General features: G+C 31.3%; 2 protein-coding genes across 5 annotated transcripts in view; one reads left to right on the forward strand and one right to left on the reverse strand.

Moving 5' to 3' along the window:
- On the reverse strand, positions 1-16366 carry LOC134722132 (uncharacterized). 2 transcript variants are annotated; one of them, XM_063585685.1, is made up of 11 exons: positions 16187-16366; positions 14745-14841; positions 13983-14120; positions 13029-13175; positions 12202-12305; positions 5208-5259; positions 4220-4287; positions 3886-3952; positions 1472-1584; positions 809-908; positions 1-246 (listed from the first exon to the last, which is right to left on the reverse strand). In XM_063585685.1, the coding sequence occupies exons 2-11, from the start codon at positions 14835-14837 to the stop codon at positions 187-189; spliced, it is 942 nt and encodes a 313-aa protein (XP_063441755.1). In that variant the 5' UTR covers positions 14838-14841; positions 16187-16366; the 3' UTR covers positions 1-186. The 2 variants fall into 2 exon arrangements, with proteins under 2 accessions (XP_063441755.1, XP_063441757.1); XM_063585687.1 differs by lacking the exons at positions 5208-5259; positions 12202-12305.
- Positions 16324-24812, forward strand: part of LOC134722128 (vang-like protein 2-B) — an 18706-nt gene continuing 10217 nt past the window's right edge. Inside the window, exon 1 of one of the 3 annotated variants that reach the window (XM_063585681.1) lies at positions 16324-16413. The gene's annotated coding sequence lies outside the window, so the exon portion shown is untranslated. Of the gene's footprint in view, positions 16669-20092; positions 20282-24812 lie in introns of those variants that run through there. The other 2 variants (XM_063585680.1, XM_063585682.1) reach the window with 2 other exon arrangements.

A 24812-nucleotide genomic window follows, 5' to 3' on the forward strand; every position in this document is an offset into this window, starting at 1 on the left:
CCAAACAATAAATATTTCACATGGAAGTTAAGTTATTTTTAATTTATAGTGCATAAATATTTTATATAGGAACATTCTGATAATTCATATTTAAATCTTTTATTCAATTATTACTGATTTAATCACTTAATTTATACAAACATCCATTTCAATTAATCACATACATGTTTTTTATTCATCTTACTCTCACTTCATCCAAGCTGGATCAAACACTAAAGGATAAAATTGTCCTTCCATTTTCTGTCCCTGAAAACAAAACAAAGAAAAACTGTTAATGCATAAGTAAAGTAGATTATCTTTTATTTTCAAAATAGTATAAAAAAATTACTGGATGTGGCATGATTACATTTTACATAATCCGCTTCGCGGATTATTCAATGTGAAGAGTCAAAAATTAGTTTTATGGTTCAATAAATTCAAAATAAATAATAGCCATTCATTAAGAAAAAAAAACCATACGACTGACATAATAAATATAAAACAATGAGAAAACTAACAGTGATGTATTTTTAATAGAGATAACCACATAACTGTGTGAACAACACATTTTCTCTAATAATTTTGTTCTGATATTCTAAAGAAAATAAATATTTTCATATTATGTCTAAAAATTATGATTGTAATTATTATGCTCATCTTTGGTGCTGCAATTGTCCAATAAATTATTGATTTGTTTGTTTGTTATATATTTTTCAATTTACAAAACGTTCCTCTTGTATAACTGTATAACCCTTCCCTGTAAATTATATCTGGACTAACCAATTATCAACAATAGTATACCATGCATCAACAGTCCAATATGTCTTACCTTAGGTACTATACTGCCTTTTAGAAGTTCCTCATTAGAATCTGAATATACCCCATCACCAAAGTAATTCAGTACGGCTGATCTACGAGGTCTGTCACTCCTACAGAGGAAATTGTATTAAATGCTTTAAATTCTTTTGTTGTTTAAATTTAAAAAAAAAGAAAGACTTAACAGTGAACATTCTGAAATGTCTTCATTTCTTTTCTGATTGTGATACTATAAATAGATCTAGATCTTAATGCATGAACATCAATTTAACTAAACTTTATATCCACACAATTGGGTCAAGGTCACATGAAACAATGCAAGATGGATATGTATCCCTTACTTTGGTTCATTACCTTCAACATCATAGAAATGGATTTTAACTAGAAAACTTAACATTTTAAGCAATGTACCATACACAGCCTTATTCAAACCAACTATTACCAATAGTATCTGAGAAGAAGACCTATACTAAAATCATACTGCTGACCACTCAAATGTTATAATACATCAACAGATGTCAGACCATAAAAAATCTATATCTAAGATATGCAACTTTGGCAGGACTTCATAGTCATTTTTTGTAATATCATCAGCCTAGTGGTATTTCTACCTTCTGACCCTTTACACATGCAATGCTAAAATTATGACATGCTACAACAATATTGTAATAAAGACCTGTTTGAATAGGATCCATGTACAGTTAAAGGGTGATGGAAACTAGCTTCTCCTTTCTTTAATTTGGCACATACTGGTTTAAACTGGCTTAATTCTTCTTCTGTTAAAATGGTCTGTAATAACTAGAGGCTCTAAAGAGCCTGTGTCGCTCACCTTGGTCTATGTGCATATTAAACAAAGGACACAAATGGATTCATGACAAAATTGTATTTTGGTGATGGTGATGTGTTTGAAGTTCTTACTTTACTGAACGATTTTGCTTCTTACAATTATATCTATCATGAACTTTGCCCATTAGTAACAGAGAACTATATTTGGTAAAAATTTACATATAAATTTACCAAATTAATGAAAATTGTTAAAAATTGACTATAAAGGGCAATAACTCCTTAAGGGGTCAATTGACCATTTAGGTCATGTTGACTTATTTGTAGATCTTACTTTGCTGAACATTATTGCTGTTTACAGTTTATCGCTATCTATAATAGTATTCAAGATAACCAAAAACGGCAAAATTTCTTTAAAAATTACCAATTGGAGGGCAGCAACCCAACAACCGGTTGTCCAATTCATCTGAAAAATTCAGGGCAGATAGATATTGACTTGATTAACATTTTAACTTCTTGTCAGATTTGCTCTAGATGCTTTGGTTTCATAGTTATAAGCAAAAAAACTGCATTTTACCCCTATGTTCTATTTTTAGCCGTGGCGGCCATCTTGGTTGAATGGCCAGGTCATCGGACACATTTTTCAAACTAGATACCCCAAAGATGATTGTGGCCTAGTAGTTTTAGTGGAGATTTTGTAAAAGATTACTTAGATTTATGAAAAATGGTTAAAGATTGACTATAAAGGGCAATAACTCCTAAAGGGGTCAACTGACCATTTTGGTCATGTTGACTTATTTGTAGATCTTACTTTGCTGAACTTTATTGCTGTTTATAGTTTATCTCTATCTATAATAATATTCAAGATAATAACCAAAAACAGCAAAATTTCCTCAAAATTACCAATTCAGGGGCAGCAACCCAACAACCGATTGACCGATTCATCTGAAAATTGTAAGGCAGATAGATCTTGACCTGATAAACATTTTTATCCCATGTCAGATTTCCTCAAAATGCTTTGGTTTTTGAGTTATAAGCCAAAAACTGCATTTTACCCCTTTGTTCTATTTTTAGCCGTGGCCGCCATCTTGGTTGGTTGACCAGGTCACGCCACACATTTTTTAAACTAGATACCCCAAAGATGATTGTGGCCAAGTTTGGATTAATTTGGCCAAGTAGTTTCAGAGGAGAAGATTTTTGTAAAAGATAACTTTAATTAACGAAAAATGGTTAAAAATTGACTATAAAGGGCAATAACTCCTAAACGGGTCAACTGACCATTTTGGTCATGTTGACTTATTTGTAGATCTTACTTTGCTGAACATTATTGCTGTTTACAGTTTATCTCTAACTATAATAATATTCAAGATAATAACCAAAAACAGCAAAATTTCTTCAAAATTACCAATTCAGGGGCAGCAACCCAACAACCCATTGACCGATTCATCTGAAAATTTCAGGGCAGATAGATCCTGACCTGATAAACATTTTTACCCCATGTCAGATTTGCTCTAAATCCTTTGGTTTTTGAGTTATAAGCCAAAAACTGCATTTTACCCTTATGTTCTATTTTTAGCCGTGGCGGCCATCTTGGTTTGTTGACCGGGTCACGCCACACATTTTTTAAACTAGATACCCCAATGATGATTGTGGCCAAGTTTGGTTTGATTTGGCCCAGTAGTTTCAGAGGAGAAGATTTTTGTAAAAGTTAACGACGACGGACGACGACGACGACGGACGACGGACGACGGACGCCAAGTGATGAGAAAAGCTCACTTGGCCCTTCGGGCCAGGTGAGCTAAAAAGGCATTCATATCATATACTGTAATTTATTCTTAAAGAAAACTGGTTTAATGAATTTCTTGTCTTTTTGACAGCTATTTTTTGAACATTTGTTATTTACTTTGCAAACATTTGCAATAATCTTTCTATCATTTTATCAAGCTTTGCTTTTAATGAGTGGATTTTTGCAGTTGTAGTTTTTTTAAATTTTGTTTTAGTGTTTCTTGTTCAAATGAAGGCAGCCTAAGGACATATAGTACTATGTTCTAAGCTGTATATTCTTTTCTAGAGCTCTTCACATGATGTAGTTTGGACCATGTACAGTTGTCAAGCAATTTTCAAGTTAACTTACACATTTGGGAGTCTCTTATTTTTATTTTAAGATAAAAAAAATATTATCAAATATATTTTTTTTCTCTTGCTGTTGGTTTTACAAAGCTACAATGTTTACCCATTTTACCCACAATGCAAAGCTACAATGTTTACCCATTTTACCCACAATGCAAAGCTATAATATTATGTTACCTTTATAGACTCCATATCCTTAAAATTAAAATCTAATACTGGTAATGGTTCTCCATCTCTTGTCCACCTAATCAACGATACAAACAGACACAATATTTTTTTTTATGTCTTAAACTCTTAAATCAATAATGTAGAATGAAGAATGGACAATCATATGGAAATTCCATTAACATTTTTCAACTATAACTGTTAACAAGAATTTCCTTCAAGACAGCTAATGTTATTGAAATTTTCATATACTTTAATTAAGTCGTCTTCTCCGAAAATGCATAAAATCTGAAATTGAGGCAACAATAAATCAAACATAAGGCCAAAAAAATATAAGTGAACTTACGTATGAGATTTAGGTATATAATAAAGTCCTCCATTTTCTTCTGACTGATCATCAAGTGCAACATGTACCTACAAAGTAAACCATTTCCTACTATATCGATCTTTAAAATAAAGTTCATTTTAATTTTACTTGAAAAAGAACATTTCAAAAAAATAACACATTGTCATACCTGCCAAGTTTTCAAAATGCCCATGGTGGTTTTGCGTGCAAGATGGCTGCCATCTTCCTAAAAAACCTTCAAAGGGGGCCTTCAAATACAGTGTAATGTTGTTTTTTTGGCTTCTTCATACTTTTATAAGCCTCAATTAATTGTAAAATTAATTGTTTAGTTAAAATTGTGGACATAATTGCTCTTTAAAAAATTCAATTTGGGAGCCTCCATGGGGGAAATCCCCTGCAAATAGTGACAGTTGGCAGGTATGCATTATAGATGCAACAATTTCTATCTTAAATAACATTTTTAATTATTGTTCTTTATTCAACTACAATTATGCACAAAGGGAGATAACTTCAATTTTAAATATCCACTGATAATCCTGCAACATGCACAATTCATGTAATTTTCTTGACAAATATAGTTATACATTTACATATTGTTTTGTGACTTTAATATGAAAATATACATTTTGTATATTTAGTCAATTAATTTCTTGAAATGTTCATGGATAGAGGGATAAAATGTTGTGCTTTAAAGTTTTTCGTGAAAGTCTCAAAAACTGACAACTATCGAGCAAACCACATAAGGGTTTTGATTGCATGAATACATTCTTTACTTAAAAAAAAACCTTATAAAACTGACCATGTAAGTTAGGCCCATGATTGCACTTTTTAAGTGTGCGGCACATAAACAAATAATAAATTCTCATCAAAGAACGTAATACATTAATAGTGTTTTAGGCATTCTATATGGCTCCATTATCTTTTATGTTGGCTAATAAAAAAAATGTATTATCTGTGTATGCAGGACTACTTTAAGGAATCTACATACGGTAAGGTGCATCATGGGTCTTGTTCTGATCCAGTAAGAGTAGTCTTGGTGCCTAAAATAAAATATATACCACATTAGTGTTGCATGTTCTTGAGAGTAATAAATAGAGCTTGAAATTAGACCATATGCTTATAAATACCTATAATTTCCTTTTTTCTAATTTTTTTCTCTATTTTATAACGTTTCAGTCAATCTCTTATCACAAACTGTGATCATGGCTATTGTCTGGCTTCAACAACCATCAATTTAAGTTACAACAAACATGTTTTTGCATACCTATTTTTGTTCAATAGGCTATTTGCCAAATCCCGTTATTGACCCTGAAATTAGAGATCCCTCTTTCAGTTGTCTCCCTTATGAGGGACATTATTTTCATTTATAATGGAGAGCTAGCAGAACAAGCAAATTTACCTGTGCGTAATGTGAGTAATATTTAAGTCTTTCAAATATTACACTAATTTGTTGTTAATCTAAATACATTTGACATCAGAAATTATTTTTTATGAAAAATTTGTTAAACCGCTGATACATCACTTTCAAATCATCATACTTTGCATAGGCAAATGGAATATTGGCTAAGCTGTTTCAGGAGTATATTAACTGATTTCCAATAAACTTTCATCATATTTTATTACGGACTATTCAATAAGATATATTGGAAAGAAAAAATGAAACAATCTGAGTCAACTAATGTATGTTCCTCAAGTCTTTGACCACTTTGCATGTAGGATTTCTACTGTATGGATGAAAATCATGAAATATATAACCCCTTCACCTCAGGCTAAGTTGCAGAATATATATATATAACTGGGGAATAACTGGGGAATGTGTACGTACATGGGACACAGATGATGCCCCTGCTTGCATATGATATAAAGTTAAACAATCATAATTTAAGAACAGTAAAAGTTTGATACCCAAATTTATAATTCCTCAGAATTTTGTGATAATAAGTATTGTAAAGAAGTTTAATAACATTTGGTCAAGGCAAACTTAAGTTAATGAAGGGAAACAAAAAATTAAACAATTTGTCCATTAATAAAGGGCATAACTCAACAAGGGGTAAAGTGAAGGTACCAAAATTCTGTGTTGTGTGGTAATAAGCATTGTGTATAAGTTTCATAACATTTGGTTGAATCAAACTAAATTTAGAGAACAGAAACTAACCAGATGCTCCGCAGGGCGCAGCTTTATACAACCGCAGAGGTTGAACCCTGAACGGTTGGGGCAAGTATGGACACAGCATTCAAGCTGGATTCAGCTCTAAATTTGGATTGTGATTAAATAGTTGACACAGCATAGGTTTCTGACACAGAATGAATGTGGTCTAATGAACTTAAAATTTTTGTTTTGCCTTTGAGTAATTCACTATGCTGTTGAATATTAATCCTCTCAAAAAATGTTTGATCAAATTTTCTTTTTATTTATGAAAACTGAAATGAGAAAAATTCCCCCCCCCCCCCCAATTTTTTAATTTTTTTTTCCACATCCCTCTTTTCCTTATTCCAAAACTTATCTCAATTCAAATTTCTAATGGAGTTTGCAACAATAACTACTCATTTAAATACTTCATAAAATATTAAGATGTAAATAAAAATGTTTGTTATCACTGAATGGTAAAGATTTTTTTAATTTATCAGTTGGTAGTAAAAGTGAATATACATTGTATATTGTATCAAACAATGATTTAAGTTGATTCAACTACTATTCTGGACAAAGAAAGATATCTCCAATTAAAAAATTTCTTGCTATTGCACAATATTGTGCAATTATATATTTCTTGCTATAGAGCAATACTGTGCAATTGAAAAGACTTGCTATTGCACAATACCGTGCAATTGAAGATTTCTTGCTATTGCGCAATACTGTGCAATTGAAAATTTCTTGCGATTGCACAATACTGTGCAATTGAAGATTTCTTGTTATTGCTGAGTACTGTGCAATTGAAAATTTCTTGCTATTGCACAATACTTAATATAATAATTTTGGATCCTGATTTGGACCAACTTGAAAACTGGGCCCATAATCAAAAATCTAAGTACATGTTTGGATTCAGCATATCAAAGAACCCCAAGAATTTGATTTTTGTTAAAATCCAACTAAGTTTAATTTTGGGACCCCTATTTGGACCAACTTGAAAACTGGGCCAAAAATAAAAAATCTAAGTACTTTTTTAGATTCAGCATATCAAAGAACCCCAAGGATTCAATTTTTGTCAAAATCAAACTAAGTTTAATTTTAGACCCTTTGGACCTTAATGTAGACCAATTTGAAAACGGGACCAAAAATTAAGAATCTACACACACAGTTAGATTCAGCATATCAAAGAACCCCAATTATTCATTTTTTTATGAAATCAAACAAAGTTTAATTTTGGACCCTTTGGGCCCCTTATTCCTAAACTGTTGGGACCACAACTCCCAAAATCAATACCAACATTCCTATTATGGCCATTAACCTTGTGTTTAAATTTCATAGATTTCTATTTACTTATACTACAGTTATGTTGCGAAAACCAAGAAAAATACTTATTTGGGCCCCTTTTTGGCCCCTAATTTCTAAACTGTTAGGACCAAAACTCCCAAAATCAATCTCAACCTTCCTTTGGTGGTCATAAACCTTGTGCCAAAACTACATAGATTTCTATTTACTTAAACTAAAGTTATTGTGGGAAAACCAAGAAAATGCTTATTTGGGCCCTTTTTGGCCCCTAATTCCAAAAATGTTAGGATCAAAACTCCAAAATTAATCCCAACCTTTCTTATGTGGTCATAAACCTTGTATTAAAATTTCATAGATTTTTATTCACTTTCACTAAAGTTAGAGTGCGAAAACTAAAAGTATTCGGACAACGCCGACGACGCCAATGTGATAGCATTATACAACGAAAAAAAATTCAATTTTTGGGGTCGTATAAAAATTCAGCAATTTTATCCATTTAAAAAGGGGTATAACTCTTAAGCAGTTTAATTGTTGCAACCAAAATTCAAACTTAATCTGTGTTTCGTAGTAATAACTTATGTGTATAAGTTTCATAGTATTCATAGAGGCAAACTGAAGTCAAAGACTGAAAAACAAGTTTGGGATGTACATACCTATGTACATACAGACAGACAAGGGTAAAACATAATGCCCCCTCCTGGCAGGTAATGATTTATCTAAAAGCTAGATATGACTAGTGACCCCACTTGCAAAAATATTGAAGGCATTTTAAGCAATGGAAATTTGTTAAATGAAAGTTTGGTAATGTTCACAAAAATCATGATAAGAAACCTAAACTGTATAATCGGCAGATCAGACTAAATTTTAATTTGGTTTGTAACCCAGCATAGAAGGCTGACAAACTAAGTATTATTTTCAAGAAATTTTCAAACTCAACTGCCTGTAATTCTGGCAAAACTCAACAGAGTGGAACAAGTTCATACTGTTATAAAGTAGACTCACATACTAAAATTCAGCACAATATATGTCGGCATTTAGAAAAAAAATCTGCATAACTGTTCATTTGAGAAAGGCAGACAAGGGTAAAACTTTATGACCCAAACCACTAAGTGGCTGAAGTTGCCGCTAAACATAAAACATTTTTATAGAGTTTTGGGTTAAATGTTTTGGACTTGGTGATAACCAAAAAATTCCTTAAAATAATGTGATAGAATAGGCAGGAAAATTCAGGGAAGGCAGCTGCAGGAAAAACATCTATATCTTTTGATTGGTGTCAAATAAAAAACTCAGCACAATATATTATAAAACCTATCTTTGATGGCATAATTGCATGTTATGCTGCATGTTTCATCAATCAAACCATGAGGACAATGACAATGAAAAGAATATTCAAATTTTCTTATAATTTCAGTTTCCTTTAAGGTAATTCAAACACTAACAAATGTTCAAATATAAACTAATATCATAATAACCATTCTCAAAACATGGTTACATAACATTATAATTGTCATGTTAATTTTATATCATGCAATATGAATACAGTCATTTAATCCTATTTAGTTTGATAACAAGTAATATAATCTATCTAATATAGAAATCAAGGAATTTAAAGATAGGTTCATTCTCATAATCATTTATCAAAGAGTTTAAAGATGGGTTCATTATCATAATCATGTATAATTAAGTGCTATTTTTGCAAATAGAACAAATAAATTTTAAAGTCTTGTTTTTTTCATGCAAATAATATATTCTTTACTTTTTACTTTGCAAAATGAATCAATACATTTTAACTTTTTACTACTTTTAAACGTGAATTAACTGATTTTATCTACAATACATATTATATGGATATTCTTCTTAAATGTATCTACCACAGATGCCCTTTATATATAATATATCTTATAAAATTGAGAATGGAAATGGGGAATGTGTCAAAGAGACAACAACCTGACCAAATAAAAAAACACAACAGCAGAAGGTCACCAACAGGTCTTCAATGTAGCTAGAAATTCCCGCACCTGGGGGCGTCCTTCAGCTGGCCCCTAAACAAATATATACTAGTTCAGTGATAATGAACGCCATTGTACATTTATTGTAATACCCTTTTTATGTTCAAAAATTCTCTTTCAATTAGTGCATAAGCTAAAACTTGCAGTAAATTAAGGTATTCTGATGGGAAAATGAGCACTTTACAACATGAAAAACCTTAAAAATAAAATAAAAACAAAAGTGATACACCTGATATATAATGCAGACTTGAAAAGAAAACTTAAACAAAAGTCGGTGCTTGATAATACATCAACATAGAGAGGACATTTTCAAAACTCTAGCAAAAAAGACCAAACACCTGAACATAATAACTAAATTTAACAAGAGTATTCGCAAGCTGAAATGTCTCACCTCCTTTACAATTCATTGGTTTTAAGTTAATAGTCCTAAATATAAAGCTTTAAATCAAGTATCACATAAACTGAACAAGATCCAAGAAAATGAGGTCAAAGGCATTGGCGGATCCAGGGGTTGGAACCCCCCCTTTTTTTTGGACGATCGATGCATTTGAATTGGAGCATATAGTTGGAACATTCCCTTTACTTTGGGAACCCCCCTTTTTAAAATGGCTGGATCCGCCCCTGAAAGGTCAGATAAACCAAACAAGGAATATATGTTCAATCATTCAATACACCAAATATAGTTGACCTATTGCTTCTAGTTTTTAAGAAACAGACTTTACCAAGAAAATAAACATCAACCAATGTTCCATGAAAATGAGGTCAAGGTAAGATGAAACATGCCAGACGGACACATACATCTTACAATAAATCTATGCATTAAATATATATGCTAGTACGGTATCTAAGAAGCAAACTTAACCATGAAAACTAAATATTGACCAATGCAATGAGGTCAATGTAAAAAAAACATGCCAGACAGACATGTACATCCTAAAATATTTTTTACGCCAAATATAGTTGACCTATTGCATATAATATCAGAAAAAAAAACAGAACACAAAAACTTAACTTCAACCACTGAATTGCGAAAATGAAGTTAAGGCCTGATGACACCTGCCAGTTGGACATGTAGACCTTATAATCATTTAATAACCAAATATAGTAGACTTACTGCTTAGAATAGCATATATATGGACCACAAAAACTGACATGAGGAATTTACAAGGTATGTATATACTAAATATACCTGTCCTATTACTCATAAGCAAGAAATTACCAATACAAAAAAATCTCAACTTTTTTCAAGTAGTCACTTTATCATGAAAATGAGGTCAAGAACATGTACAAATGACTTATGACTGAAGGAAACTTCATAATAAAAGGCATCTTTGTTCAAAGTTTAAAGCATCCAGGTCTTCCACCTTCTAAAATATAAAGCTTTCAAGAAGTTAGCAGACGCTGTTGCCGTCCCGATTACTATCATCCCTATGTCAATCTTTATGCGTCAAAAGTTGCAGGCTCAACAAAACACCAAAAACCGACTTATATGTATTACCCAGTAAGAAAATGATAATAAAATGCATTAGAAATTATGAATATCACTTTGGGTAAAGGATTGCTTCATATCATTAATATTTCTCAACATATTTTAGTGTGGTTGAGATTTTGCATAATTTTGCCATTTAATTATTTTGCATAAATTTTGCATTTAATCCCCATTTAATTTATTTTTAATGCTCAACATTTCTATAAAAAGAAATTATTTCAAACAAATATAGACATGATTTATTGTCATATGAGAGTGGATTGTACTTTAAAACAGAAAATTAGCAACTTATCTGATCATAAAACTTAAAATGTACTGAACAATAAAATTACTTTATATTCAGTGTACCATGGTGAGAGATTTAGGCTTCATAATCTCAAAAAATGTAAAAAAAAAAGCTGTTGTTAAAATGATTTGTTTGGTTTGGAAATTATCTATTTTCCTTTAAAAAATGAATAGGCATAGAGCAGGACAATAAGACCAGAGAGATGCACAACAAGCACAGACTCAAATTCATATAATTAACTTGGGCTCTTATTTCTTAATAGCCATGCTGCTTGAAGAAAAAAATAAATAAAAATAAATAAATAACAAGTTATTTTTCCTTGTACATTTACATTTGGTGCCACATGGACTAGATACATAAGACTATTTCACTTGGAACTAATTTTACAGTCTGCACAGAAAACTTTTTCATATACTAGTCCGAAAATTGAATATCAAAATTTGTCCCTTTAAATTTTGCACATTTTCACTACTCCGAATCAATATTTACTAGTCTGGGGCATCGGACTAGTGGCTAACTGTGCAGACTGATTTTATGTTATAAATTTTACAGAAAACCTGATAATTAAGTTATTGATTACAACCCTAGTCCTCTTCCAAACATGAAATGTTCACATGCAACAAAATGCTTTGGAAAAGCAAAGGGGTATATATATATATGGTATCTTTATGTGTTTGTTTTGCATTCAATGATACTAGGTATAAGAGTACAACTGACTAGCATGTGCTACAGATATAACAGGTAAGGAAACTTCAAATAAAATGTTACCATGCAACTACACCTCCATGTTTAGCAGGCTTAGCAAATAACTGATCATGCCAAAATCTGACAGCTGTTTGTTTATCAGGTACTAACAACTGAGATGCAGGCACCTTAAATGTGTTCAAATAAGATGTTGAAATAACAAAAATTAGAGGGGCTTTGCTGCCTACACTGCTCCAATAATCTATTTGAAATTTAGTAATGAACAACCTTTATAGCTCAATATAAATTTACTTAAGATTCCCTTAGTTAGAATATATAATTAACATAATTTCATTGCTTCCCATTATTGATTTATAAATATTGTAGCCCATAAATGAACAAATCTCAAATCCTCCCACTTCTCTCATCAGTTCCAAAAAGACAGGTCACTTCTTCGTATGATTCTGAAGTAGCATATCTGTAGCCAGGGGGTTCGGACAAACCCCCCCCTCACCCCCTTGAAAACGAATAGGCACTGTTAAAGTCAATGTTCTGTTCGAAATTGTGACTGTTGAAGTTGAGTTTGTGAGTCCAACGAACCCCACCCTTGGAAATTCCTGGCTACGAGCCTGAGTAGTGTGTGAGTTCTGATTGTTGATTTGTTTGTTTTGTTGTTACTTTTCAATCTTTTAAGTTTTTTCAAATCTTATTTACAAATATAACTGTCTTGCCTTGTCAATACATAATATACTTCTACTGAACAATATATATGAGAAGACTGGAAAATGAGCTCAGTTAAAACAAATCTAAGGATAAGGTGAAATTCTGTATGTTATAAGCTAAAAACTGTAGCATAAATTAAGTAAATATTGGGGGCATAACAACTAATTATGTCAAAAATCACCACTTACCACAATTTGAGGAAGAAATGGCAAGTCATGAAATAATGATGTCAATCTCCAATGTCCAAGACAATGTATGAGAACATTGTTAGGATCTCCACTCTGGTTAGAATGATACTCATACATCATATCCATTCCAGGATGCTCTACTTCACCCTGAAATATACATATATATGACAAGTCATGAAATAATGATGTCAATCTCCAATGTCCAAGACAATGTATGAGAACATTGTTAGGATCTCCACTCTGGTTAGAATGGTACTCATACATCATATCCATTCCAGGATGCTCTACTTCACCCTGAAATACACATATGACAAGTCATGAAATAATGATGTCAATCTCCAATGTCCCAGACAATGTATGAGAACATTGTTAGGATCTCCACTCTGGTTAGAATGGTACTCATACATCATATCCATTCCAGGATGCTCTACTTCACCCTGAAATATACATATATATGACAAGTCATGAAATAATGATGTCAATCTCCAATGTCCAAGACAATGTATGAGAACATCGTTAGGATCTCCACTCTGGTTAGAATGATACTCATACATCATATCCATTCCAGGATGCTCTACTTCACCCTGAAATATACATATGATATGTCTGAAAAATAATATGATCTGCATAAAAAACATTATGTACATCTTCTTGCTTCCAATGCATTGTGGTATTTTAACCTAATGTATATTGCATTTGTATTGTGGTTTCATAATGTTTCACAAAACATTTGTGGCATTCTGTAACAGTTAACAAACAGTGATATGAAAATGTATTTTCATTTGTTTCAAGTATTCATGTCCATAAATATCTTTTTGCTTTCTTCATATGCATATTCGAATTCATATTTACTTAGACAGAAAAAAAAATGTGTTATTACTTACATTGATGTTTTCATTTCTTACTTGAATACCTCCAAATAAGGCAATAATTGATTAAACCATTCATACTTACTGTGAAGTATTTATAATCATTTATAATTCTATTGCATTGTTCCTCTGATAGAAGCGGTACATTTGTTACAACACCATCTGTCCAAAATTTATTCCTTTGTTCTTCAGTCCACATCAATTTACTCCAATCATCTTTGTCCTGGGAAAAAACACCAAGTCAGCATAAGTTTTAAAATATTCTTTATTGTAATAAAATTATGTAATGCAATCAAAATATAGAGAAATATATTTACCTCTGTAACTTTGCATTCTTACATGTCTTACATTTGTAAGTTTTTCTATTTCATATAAACCTCATACTTTATTTAAAGTTGAAGTAATTTAAATTGTAGACTTTACAAACTTCAAATGTGTTCAGTAACACTAAGTGTTGTTGTCGATATAGCAGTAACTGACTGTTTTATCCTATTTGTGACATAACATGCACATGCACAAACGTCTGTTGTTTGGATATCTGAACATATCCAACATAATTTACATGTTAACTCAGACTTACATTCATGACATTGTGGATTTCATGTAAAAATGACATTGTGTGAATACATTTTAATCCATGTTAATCTTTAAAACTAGGTTTACTTTAGGAGACATCTTCTATACAGGATTCAGATAGAGCTAGAAGAAGGGCAAAAGATACTGGAGGGAAATTCAAACTCATAGATCAAAAATAAAGAGACAAAGCCATGGATAAAAGAAAAAGACAAACAGACAAATAATAGTACACAAGACAATAATCATTAAAATGCTATTAGTTGAGACCCACTGTAATAGGCTTAAACAGATCTCCAGATGGTTCATGTACTGTGCTCCAATCTGGTACTCCTGGTAGGAATTCTTTAGGCTCTGGTGGTGACATCTTCCTGTGAAAAAGAAAATTATGAATAAAGCCCTTTGCCTATACGTAATATCTACATATTCTTTAAGAACTTAAATAGTTCTCATTAATCTTTTATATCATTGTTTGTATTGTATTATGAAAATTATTGATGTTCAATGTTGTAATGTTCATGCCCTTTGGGGCCTATGATTGGAAATAAAATATCTTCTTCTTCTTTCGTAATATATAAATCCTATCCTTTTTATATGTTTTAAGCCAACTTGTTCTGCTTGTGTCCAATATCTATAATGTTCCCACGTTGCCAGATTGCTTATTAATATTATGCTTAAGTTTACATTTCATTTCATTTTTTTGCTTTAATAATTAGTATACTTTTAGCTTAAATACCTAGCTTAAGATGCTTATATATAAGTTATAATCTGCTTATTACCACTATGCTTATAGTGATTCATTTTGTGTTTTGTTACTTAATGCATGTGTTGTATTGTAGCTGTCGATTTAAAGATCTTTAGCAATAATTTTATGTCCTTGTTTGTCATTATGTATCAGTATTTTCCACCTCTGTATATGGTTAAGTATGTCACAGATTCCTTCCAGCTATTGTGTGATGGGTTGTTGTGTGCACAATTTAATCATGCTTGCTGAGTAGTGCTGTTTGAAACTCTCAGTTTAAGTGACACACACTAATGTGTCCTCCAGGTACAAATGTGGATTTTTTTAACTATTCAGACTTGCTATTTGGAACTATGAATGCTCGTTTGTTGTAACAGACTTGTTAGTCTATAATATTCTTATTATAGTAATATGGGGACAAAGTCCCCAATTACCGTAATAAAATCAATAAAAAAAAAAAAAACAGGAAAATTTCCCAAATTTTTCATTCTACTATAAATGAACTCAAAATCGTTAACTTTTTTTTCAGATCTACTATCTGTTCCAGTTTTCCCCAGATTCGCACAGAAACTACTTTCTTTTCCGATCTTGTGTTGCATGAGTCTTTGAATAAAATATATAAAGACTTCGTCCCCATTCACAGGTAATGCTAGTCCAAATATTTATGACGTCTTGAAAGGCTATTATAATTTTTTTCTTTGACGACGTAGGGCATCAAAGAAAAAAATGATAATAGCAGGCGTCAAAGAAAAAAATGATAATAGCCTTTCAAGACGTCATAATTATTTGGGCTAAGGTTATGCCTGCCTTATATTATTATATGGCGGACAAATAGCGATAAAGTATATGGGGGTTTACAAACCACAATCCCCCCCCCCCCTTTTTACATTCAGGTGGACATTTTATGACTACGACCATGTGACAACGCTTAACTAGACCGATTTTTATTTCTTCTCGTTAAATTCTTTTAATACCTTTAACTTTGATGTCTGGATATTCTGTTCGGCCTTCTTTAAACAGTTTAAAACTTGTAGCCCTTGTGTTGTACACTTTGCAGACAGCTTAAAGATACACCGGAAGTCCTGTTTAACCGGATATAAAGCTCTTCTGTTAACCTCCCGTACATATTTAAATCATTATTTCACATTTTCTGTTCATTCTTTAATTTTATTCATCCTTTTGCTGCACCATATTTTTCTCGGTTAGTTGTTTAACTGGTGGCGACTTTTTATTTTTGAGTTACTTTCTAACGAATACGTTTTATTTTGTTCCAAGTTTTGGCGGGTGGGTTAGACAATAGCAAATTCAAAAGCAAAATGGTCTCCTGAAATTTGAATAGTACATTAGAAAACAAAGCGAAATTTTGAATTGAAATATCCAATGCTTTGACATTAAGGTCAATGGGATTGTGGATTAAGGTTTCCATTGATTGTCACAGATTTATGTAGAAGTTTTGGTAAGTAAAGTTTGAAGCTCCTCAACTTACAAGGAATCTCAAGTGATTCACCGGCGGTAGTCGAGATACATAAAATTTTCATAATTGTAATATAATTCGCGGTCGTTTTAGTCTATATTCCTGTATATCCTATACAGAGAAATATCTATGTATTAAAACTCCTTCGTATTAAGTGGTTTATAGCATAAGCCTGCTTGCAACTACATGTAGCAATGTGTAGTGTTGCTGAGTAATAGATATAGATACCACATAATTTCTCAGATGCATTTATGAAGCAGTTATGAGGGTAGAACTGCCCTTTGAGTTAAGTGTCACATCATTATTGGCACCTGTTTATCGTCATATTTGTTTAAATTTTACTGTGATTCGTCAAAATATCCTTATCATGATTCTTCATTCTTGTCAAATGATTATCATTACTGTAATTTTTGAGAAAAAAAAAATCTGATTTGTCAATATCAGTAAAATTGGGAATGGAAATGGGGAATGTATCAAGGAGACAACAACCTGACCATAGAAAAAACAACAGCAGAAGGTCACCAACAGGTCTACAATGTAACAAGAAATTCCTGCACCCGGAGGCATCCTTCAGCTGGCCCTTAAGTCAATGTTTTATCATCGGAAAGAAAGTCTACATTTTATCTCTCAGACACCAAAATTTACCGTTAGGCCAAAAAAAAATATTTGTCTGTTTCCTGCTTCCAAGGCCAAAAAATCAGGGTCGGTATAGGTCGGTATTTCTTTTTTTTTTTTTTTTTTTGCACTTTCTGTCAGATTTGCAGTCGGTTATTTGTCATGTTTGGTTAGGCTCCTGTACTCCAAAATAATTTAATCCCTTTAAAGAAGCTTTAATTGAATAATCCTCCAAGTGCTGTCATTTTTAAACTCGCTAATTGTGGCACATTTGTGCTGGGAGCAGCCATTTTTTGTTTGGGCATAGTAAAATACGGATCTGGATCGGACCGGAAACGATTTTTTTCTGGATTTGAATAAAAAGATCTAGGGTCGGGGGGGTTTGAGTCAGGGTCGGTCGGAAACAGGAAACAGACATATATTTTTTTTTGGCCTTAATGTCATTAGGCAAGATTTTGGATTGTTATTCGTCATGCATGTACAGTATTTTCTAAAAAAAAGTACCCCTACTCTTTGACCACAATAACATTTACATCTGCTTTAATTAAGTTTTATAATAAAGCTGATAAAAATAAGTATTCCTATATTACAATATTTTTTTGTTATGTTTTGTAAATTCAGCAACATGTTGAAATAATGTTGCCATGTAAACATATATCAAAAATAAATTACAAATCCAATCAAAAGTGTATGAGGGGTTCCAGTAAATTAGTTACATGACCAACCTTAGTTTAAACCCTATACGGTACAGTATAGTTCCTCTGATATCTTTCGCCCCATCTTCGCTAGCCAAGGGTTGCGATCCACTCCCGCTCTCTTCCCCCTTGGCAGATTGAGCCAACATTTGTGATAACAATGTTGCGCTATTTAACAGAAGATAAAAATCACGCCAACTCCGAAAAACATTATTCTTGACCAATGGTAGCACTTGAATTCTTCAATTTGGAGGTAAAAACATGGTAGCGTCTAGATTCTACACACTTGGTAAAGCTGGCAATAAAAACATACGTCAACATTCATGCATTTGAACTTCTATTTGTTGATTAAATACATTCAAGTTTTCATTAAATATAGTATGTAAAGACCTGTCGCACAAAAAACATGTGGCAATTGTTTACAAACACTTTCTACATTTTCACGTGATCATGTTATAGGCGCATTTTGATTGGATGCAACGAGTTTTGACTGCAACCAATAAAAATCCTTAACTTGTGTTTCCGAAATGTTGGCTCAATCCGCCAAGGGTGAAGAGAGCGGGAGTGGATCGTAACCCTTGGCTAGCGAAGATGCTTTCGCCCCTGTTATAGAACTTTTTTTTTTCATTTCTGAAAAATTAAAATTCAAATGATAAAATTTTGATTTCTGTCACCTGAAGTGCCATCAGTAGTACCCACTATAACTTTAAAGCAACAATATTATCTCTAAATGTATCAAACTTGGATCAAATTAAATAATCATGAGGTATTTAACTGCAAATCAAGGGGGACAGAGACTTTTTAAAACAAAATTTCAAGAATGGAGTTGAATCTAGGGAAGTAATCCCACTCTCTTTGTTGTGGTAAGCCCTGAGCCCCTAAAATAATACAATTAGGAGATCATTTTGACCCCTGATAGAGTTATTAAAGGTTAGGTACATACAGTTGTGCTTACATACATGTATCTGTTTCTTGGATCAATATTATTAATACACACGAGACTCCAAGTTTAATTTGATAATCAGAACACATGTTGTTAAACATAATTTTATCTGCATATAGATGTAGCATAAATGAAATGTGCAGTCATCTATTGTAACTTGATGACTGTTGTCTTTGTTATTTACTTTATCTATACATACATACAGCAACAGCAGTGACCACACATTTCAAAGTTGATGTTACAAAGTACATTTATAAGTGCAAAGTATCCACTATAAAAAAGAAGATGTTGTATGATTGCTAGTTGACATATTAAGCTGTTTAGGATTTAAATATATTTTTTTTCTCTCGATCTTATGATAGTATTGTTCTATAATCATGATAATGTATAACTTTGTAAGTGAGATTTGAGATCTGATAATTTATCTATGTTTTAAAGAATAGTGTTAACTTTTCCCAGAGTTGTCAACAAATTAAAATTTAGCAACACACCATAAGAAATGGACAGGCTTGATAAGTTGTTCAAATTAAAAAAAAAAAACATGTATATACCATGTATTATATACAGGGCTAAATAAAAAAAAATCACAGTAAATAATAGGCAAAGTGCTTTCTCTTTTTAAAGAAATCGTCATTTGGAAATTGTACAGGCATGACAGGTATAAAACATGTACATAAAATTCAACATTTGTGTCAATTGAAATTTTAATGTTTGTGTTTTATGATGAACAAATTTTAGACTGGCAATTGCTTGTTTTGGTAATTTCATATTTTTAGAAATCTGCAAATATCAAAGGAACAAAAATGTCATATTTGTACCGGAATCTCTAAATGAGCACTTTTCTTATTGTATCATTGACATATTTAAATATATACAGGCATTTTCTTAAGTGATAATTTTATTGATTTATTACAGAAATTTAAAATTTTCATATTCACTGTACTTTAGATTTATAATAAATCACAAGAATGACATTTTTGTTGTAAAATGATCTTTTTATGTTGGTGGGAAGCATATTAAATAAACCAACCAAAACAGCTATGAACTCATTGACCTTCTGTTGGGTGGTTTAATTACCTAATCTGATAGCCCATGTAATTGTTTTATCTCAATTAACTACAATAAATAGGTGAAATTCATACCTGTTCCTTTGTTGTTGTTTGATTTGACACATACCTTTGGGTCTTTTGATTCCTTGATTGAAGAAAAACATCTGTTGATACTCAAATCAGGATTATATTACACAATTTAGATTATTTAAATTGCTGTATAGAGATCTAGAGTGCAAGGATCTTACAAAAATGAGGATATAAACTTTTTTAGTCAGACTACATCTTTAAAGGTAATAGTTTGAACTTATCAGCTTCTCTTTATGACAAACCTAGAAAAAGAGTTGACCAATAGAAATGTTAATGTGTTCATGACCGATAACACCAATAATAACTTTAAAATCACAAATGTGGGATTTTTCAAGAACACATCAGCCAGAAAAGAGTACATTTAAATCTATATATGTTAATTTCTCAGCATACACTTTTGCAGGAACATTTATAAATAAGAAATTTCCTGGAGGCAAACAATTGGTATGGACATATAAAATCTATTATTTAAATTTAATGTTTTAAGATTTAAGATTGGCTAATTGTTTAAATGAGAAAACAACAAAACTCCCTAAAGAGACATTTAGATGTAAACTTACTGAAAAACTTAATAAATATTTTTGATAATAAGTAAACTTTGACATGTAGTTTGGAATTTCTTTTGAAGTTTTGAAATTATGAAAAAGTAAAAAGAAATTTTTAAGCTTCATCTTGACTTCCATTGGTAACATCATTAGTGTTTGTACTGACATATTTGTTTCCATTAAAAACAACAATATTTACATGATAAGAAAGAATGGTGGGATATATACGTACATGTACAATACGGATTTATGATGGTTCACATCAGATGATATAGCCTACATTTTTTTGCAAATTAGGCATAAGAAAATCATACTCAATATCTTTATTAAACTACCAGAACTGAGGTTATTTAAAAGTTGGGTAAAAGTTTGTAATACTACCTACTTTAGATTAAATCTCCCATATTATAAAGTAAGTCTCTAACACAATATTCAACATTTGTTCAAATATTATTGAATTTAATTTGGAATAATGTGTTTTATTTACATTAAAGGTGTTTTTAATTCCGTAAGGTTGATCACATTAACAGGAAATATATTGTGCTGCCAAAAAATGTATTTAAAATATATATGTTTGGCAGTTATAGATATTTTGTTTAAAAAGAAGATTTGAGATGTCTGAATAAAGTGGTCATTCATTTATATGATTGGGGTGGTAATTACATGTTCCCTATTCCTAAATAACAAATAACAATGGATAATTATATGTATTTCCTATTTGCGATCATCTGAAAAATTCACAAATTGAAAAGCTGAGGGGAATGAACAAATTCAGACATAGGTTTCCTGTGAGAATTTAACATTTTACATTTAATGAAATATAAATCTTTCAATGGAAAACTGTTAGAAAGTGATAGTTTTGTCCTACATTTGAAGGTGGATTATGTAGAAGTATCTGTAATATGGAGAAACATAAGAATAATTCTGAAAGAAAATATAAAATATCCATTCCACTAACCCTAAAAATAAATAAGTACTGAAGGTTCATGTAAATGCCTTCAATTTTTCTTGTTCTAACGTTTCCTTCTTGTCTAAAACATGTAACTGATGTTGTTGAATAAACAAAAAATACCTACATTGTACCTTCATTTTCAACACTACAAGGCCTGGGTAGGCAACACCATGGAAAGATATTTTTAAGGGTGTTTCAAGTTAATTTCATTGCATTTTTCCATACATGCATGCATGCATATATATGTGTCTCCACTGTCTTGTAGTGACAATGTATGTTTTATATATTATCTCTATAACTATGTATTTTAGTTTTATGAGAAATAAAGTCATTCATACATTTCCCCTCTAAACTTTTTTTTCTATAAATTGTTACATAATTAAGAAATAAATAATGTCAACTACATGTATATCTGTATATATATCATTTGGTAATTGATATGAACTAAGATCCTATTAACAGAGATGTTATATTGAAACATTAAATTTTATCTACAAATGGAGATAACTAGATAGATTAAAATTATAAAGAAGTTTATATAAGTAACTGTAGTCTTTGATCAGCAGAGGAAGTGTAGCAATACTGATCCATTTTGATGGTCTTTCGTCACCCTATCTACCTTTATTACACCTTAAAGTTCCAATCAATATAAAGATATTTAATTTATTTGTCAATTTGTCTACTGGATAAACATTTTACGTTTCATTGACAGAAATCTGAATCAGTTTGGAGGATATTCAATTTAAACAGGTTTATACAATGCAAAAATTGATAAAATTTTCAATTGAGGTGAAAAATCAATATTGTGTCCTGAAAATGTTGATTTAGTCTTAAGTACATTTTTGTATGTATATCTGTTTATCAATATTATAATGTAATTTACAAAGAATTCTTCATTTATTTAACAGGTGAAAATTTTGCAAGAAAATAATTGAACATATAGCACTTCAATTCAATGTTTTTAAAGGAATAAATTGCATTATAATGTCTTATTTGTTTTTAAACTTCTCAAGAACTGATGGTCTTGATGAACGCTGAATTAAGAAAAAGAGACATGTGCAGAGTTTTTTGTACCAACCTGTCCAATGTAAAATGGGGGCTAAGCAAAACTGAAATATTTTCATAGATTTTGTATACATGTAGTTATCAAAATAACTAAACATGTTGACAAGATGTATATGAAATTAAGTGAACCAGTTTAAATCTTTACATTGTATTTAATTATTCATAAATATATGCCTTTGGATTTAGATATCAACAAAATAGTTATTTATTTTTTTCATAATTTTTGCAGTATGAAACCTCTAAACATTAACATTAAAAGGCTCTAATACATTAATTATATTTAAAAGGCAGATGGGATGTCTTTAATATGTTTAGCTTTAGATGCTCGGTATGGGGCTAATTAAAAAATCATTTTTAAAGCAATTGCTTTCATGCCGTCGCGTATGGCCATCTTTGTGACCCAGATCAGAGACTCCGCCCAGATCAAGCCATAGTATTTTGTTAAACAGGCTCCTGTTCTGTCATTCTTAAACACTTATGTATGTTTTCTAATGCAATACATAGCTTGAAACTTTTGAAAAACGTTAGTGGATTTAAGAAGTTTCAGCATACGTTCTTGTAGCTGTATTTTTGTATTTAGGGGGACAACCGTTTGACTATCAAAAAACATAGACGTCCGAGTGAAAAAAATGCATTTTTATACCTGCGATTCCGTTTTCCGTTCGTTCGATGTTTCAACAAAATATGGAATCATTTCAGTTGTTGATTTAGTATTGAAAATTTGACTGAATTATCTTTTATAATATATGGTTTTATATGTTTAATTGGTGTTTTTTTAAGAAAGAGGTCAGGTGCTCTTGTTCATTCATAAAATTGTCGTTCATTCATAAATTTATCGTAAAATCAAAATCACTACACAGGTTATCAGGTTATACGTAGTGTCAAATGATTACCTGTAATCTAAAAATAGACAAAGTTAACTGACCTATTTTGTTGATTTGTTTGCGCAAATAATTTAGAGGAACGAAACCCTTGTTAAAAACACATAACAATAAGTTTGTTTTCCTTTTTTGTCATAACTCCGTAAGATTTATCGATCCCCTTACTAATGAAATGGACCCGTCCAAACGTGATAGATGCCAAGTCCAGATGAAGAGATATTTACAATTTGGAATTTTCTAGTTTCATAGATTAAAAAAAGTACATCCTTTTTGGATATCATATTCAAAACTGGGTATGCATGACAAATGATGAAACCATTATCCTCGTCTTTCCAATGGACGAATCTACTACGTTTGTTGACCCTCGACGGTCCACCGTGTTTGCAATTTTATTTCATATGTTTTCGAAATATTGAAAATCATTTTAACAATGTTTCTGAAAATTGGATAAATATCAAAGCAACTTAGAGCTGTTTGTTCTTGTTCGTATAATGACGATTTAATGTCATGTTTGTCTGTGATGGCCCCTCTTTTCGGGATTGCACGAGAATTATAGTTATCTCGTACCGCATAAGGATGACACATATCAACTAAGCAATAATGTTTGGGACTTAGTTTTTAAGAAATGATGACAAAGTAACATTATGAAAATATTTTTAGTCAGCTGAAATATGTATTTATTTTTTACATGTTTATGTCTTGTAAAATATTTTGTTTCTTTCCCGTTTTTCAACATTTGCGTCTGGAAAGTTGAAATGTTTTAACTGAAGTGTTAAATTTAAATTAATTATGAAAATTAAATCAATAAAGGAAATTATTGCCCAGTTACAAACACTACAGTAGGGGATAATCCATAATAATTTCTCTTGGAGTTATATGTTTCAGCACATGTATATTTGACCCCAACTTTAGCCTTGTAAACGTGTTGTCTCCTTTTGAAATATAAAACATATTAAAAACCAGATGCTCCGCAGGGCGTAGCTTTATACGACCGCCGAGGTTGAACCCTGAACGGTTGGGGCAAGTATGGACACAACATTCAAGCTGGATTCAGCTCTAAATTTGGATTGTGATTAAATAGTTGACACAGCATCTAAGGTTTCTGACACAGAATGAATGTATTCAAATGAACTTAAATTTTTTGTTTTCTCTTAGAGCAATTCACTATGCTGTTGAATATTAATCCTCTCAAAAAAATGTTTGAAGAAATTTTCTTTTTATTTATGAAATTTCAAATGAGAAAAATTGAACCCAATTTTTTAATCACATCCCCCTTTCCCTTATTCCAAAA

The sequence above is a fragment of the Mytilus trossulus genome, chromosome 6, assembly GCF_036588685.1.
Source record: "Mytilus trossulus isolate FHL-02 chromosome 6, PNRI_Mtr1.1.1.hap1, whole genome shotgun sequence".
Classification (NCBI taxonomy): Eukaryota; Metazoa; Mollusca; class Bivalvia; order Mytilida; family Mytilidae; genus Mytilus; species Mytilus trossulus.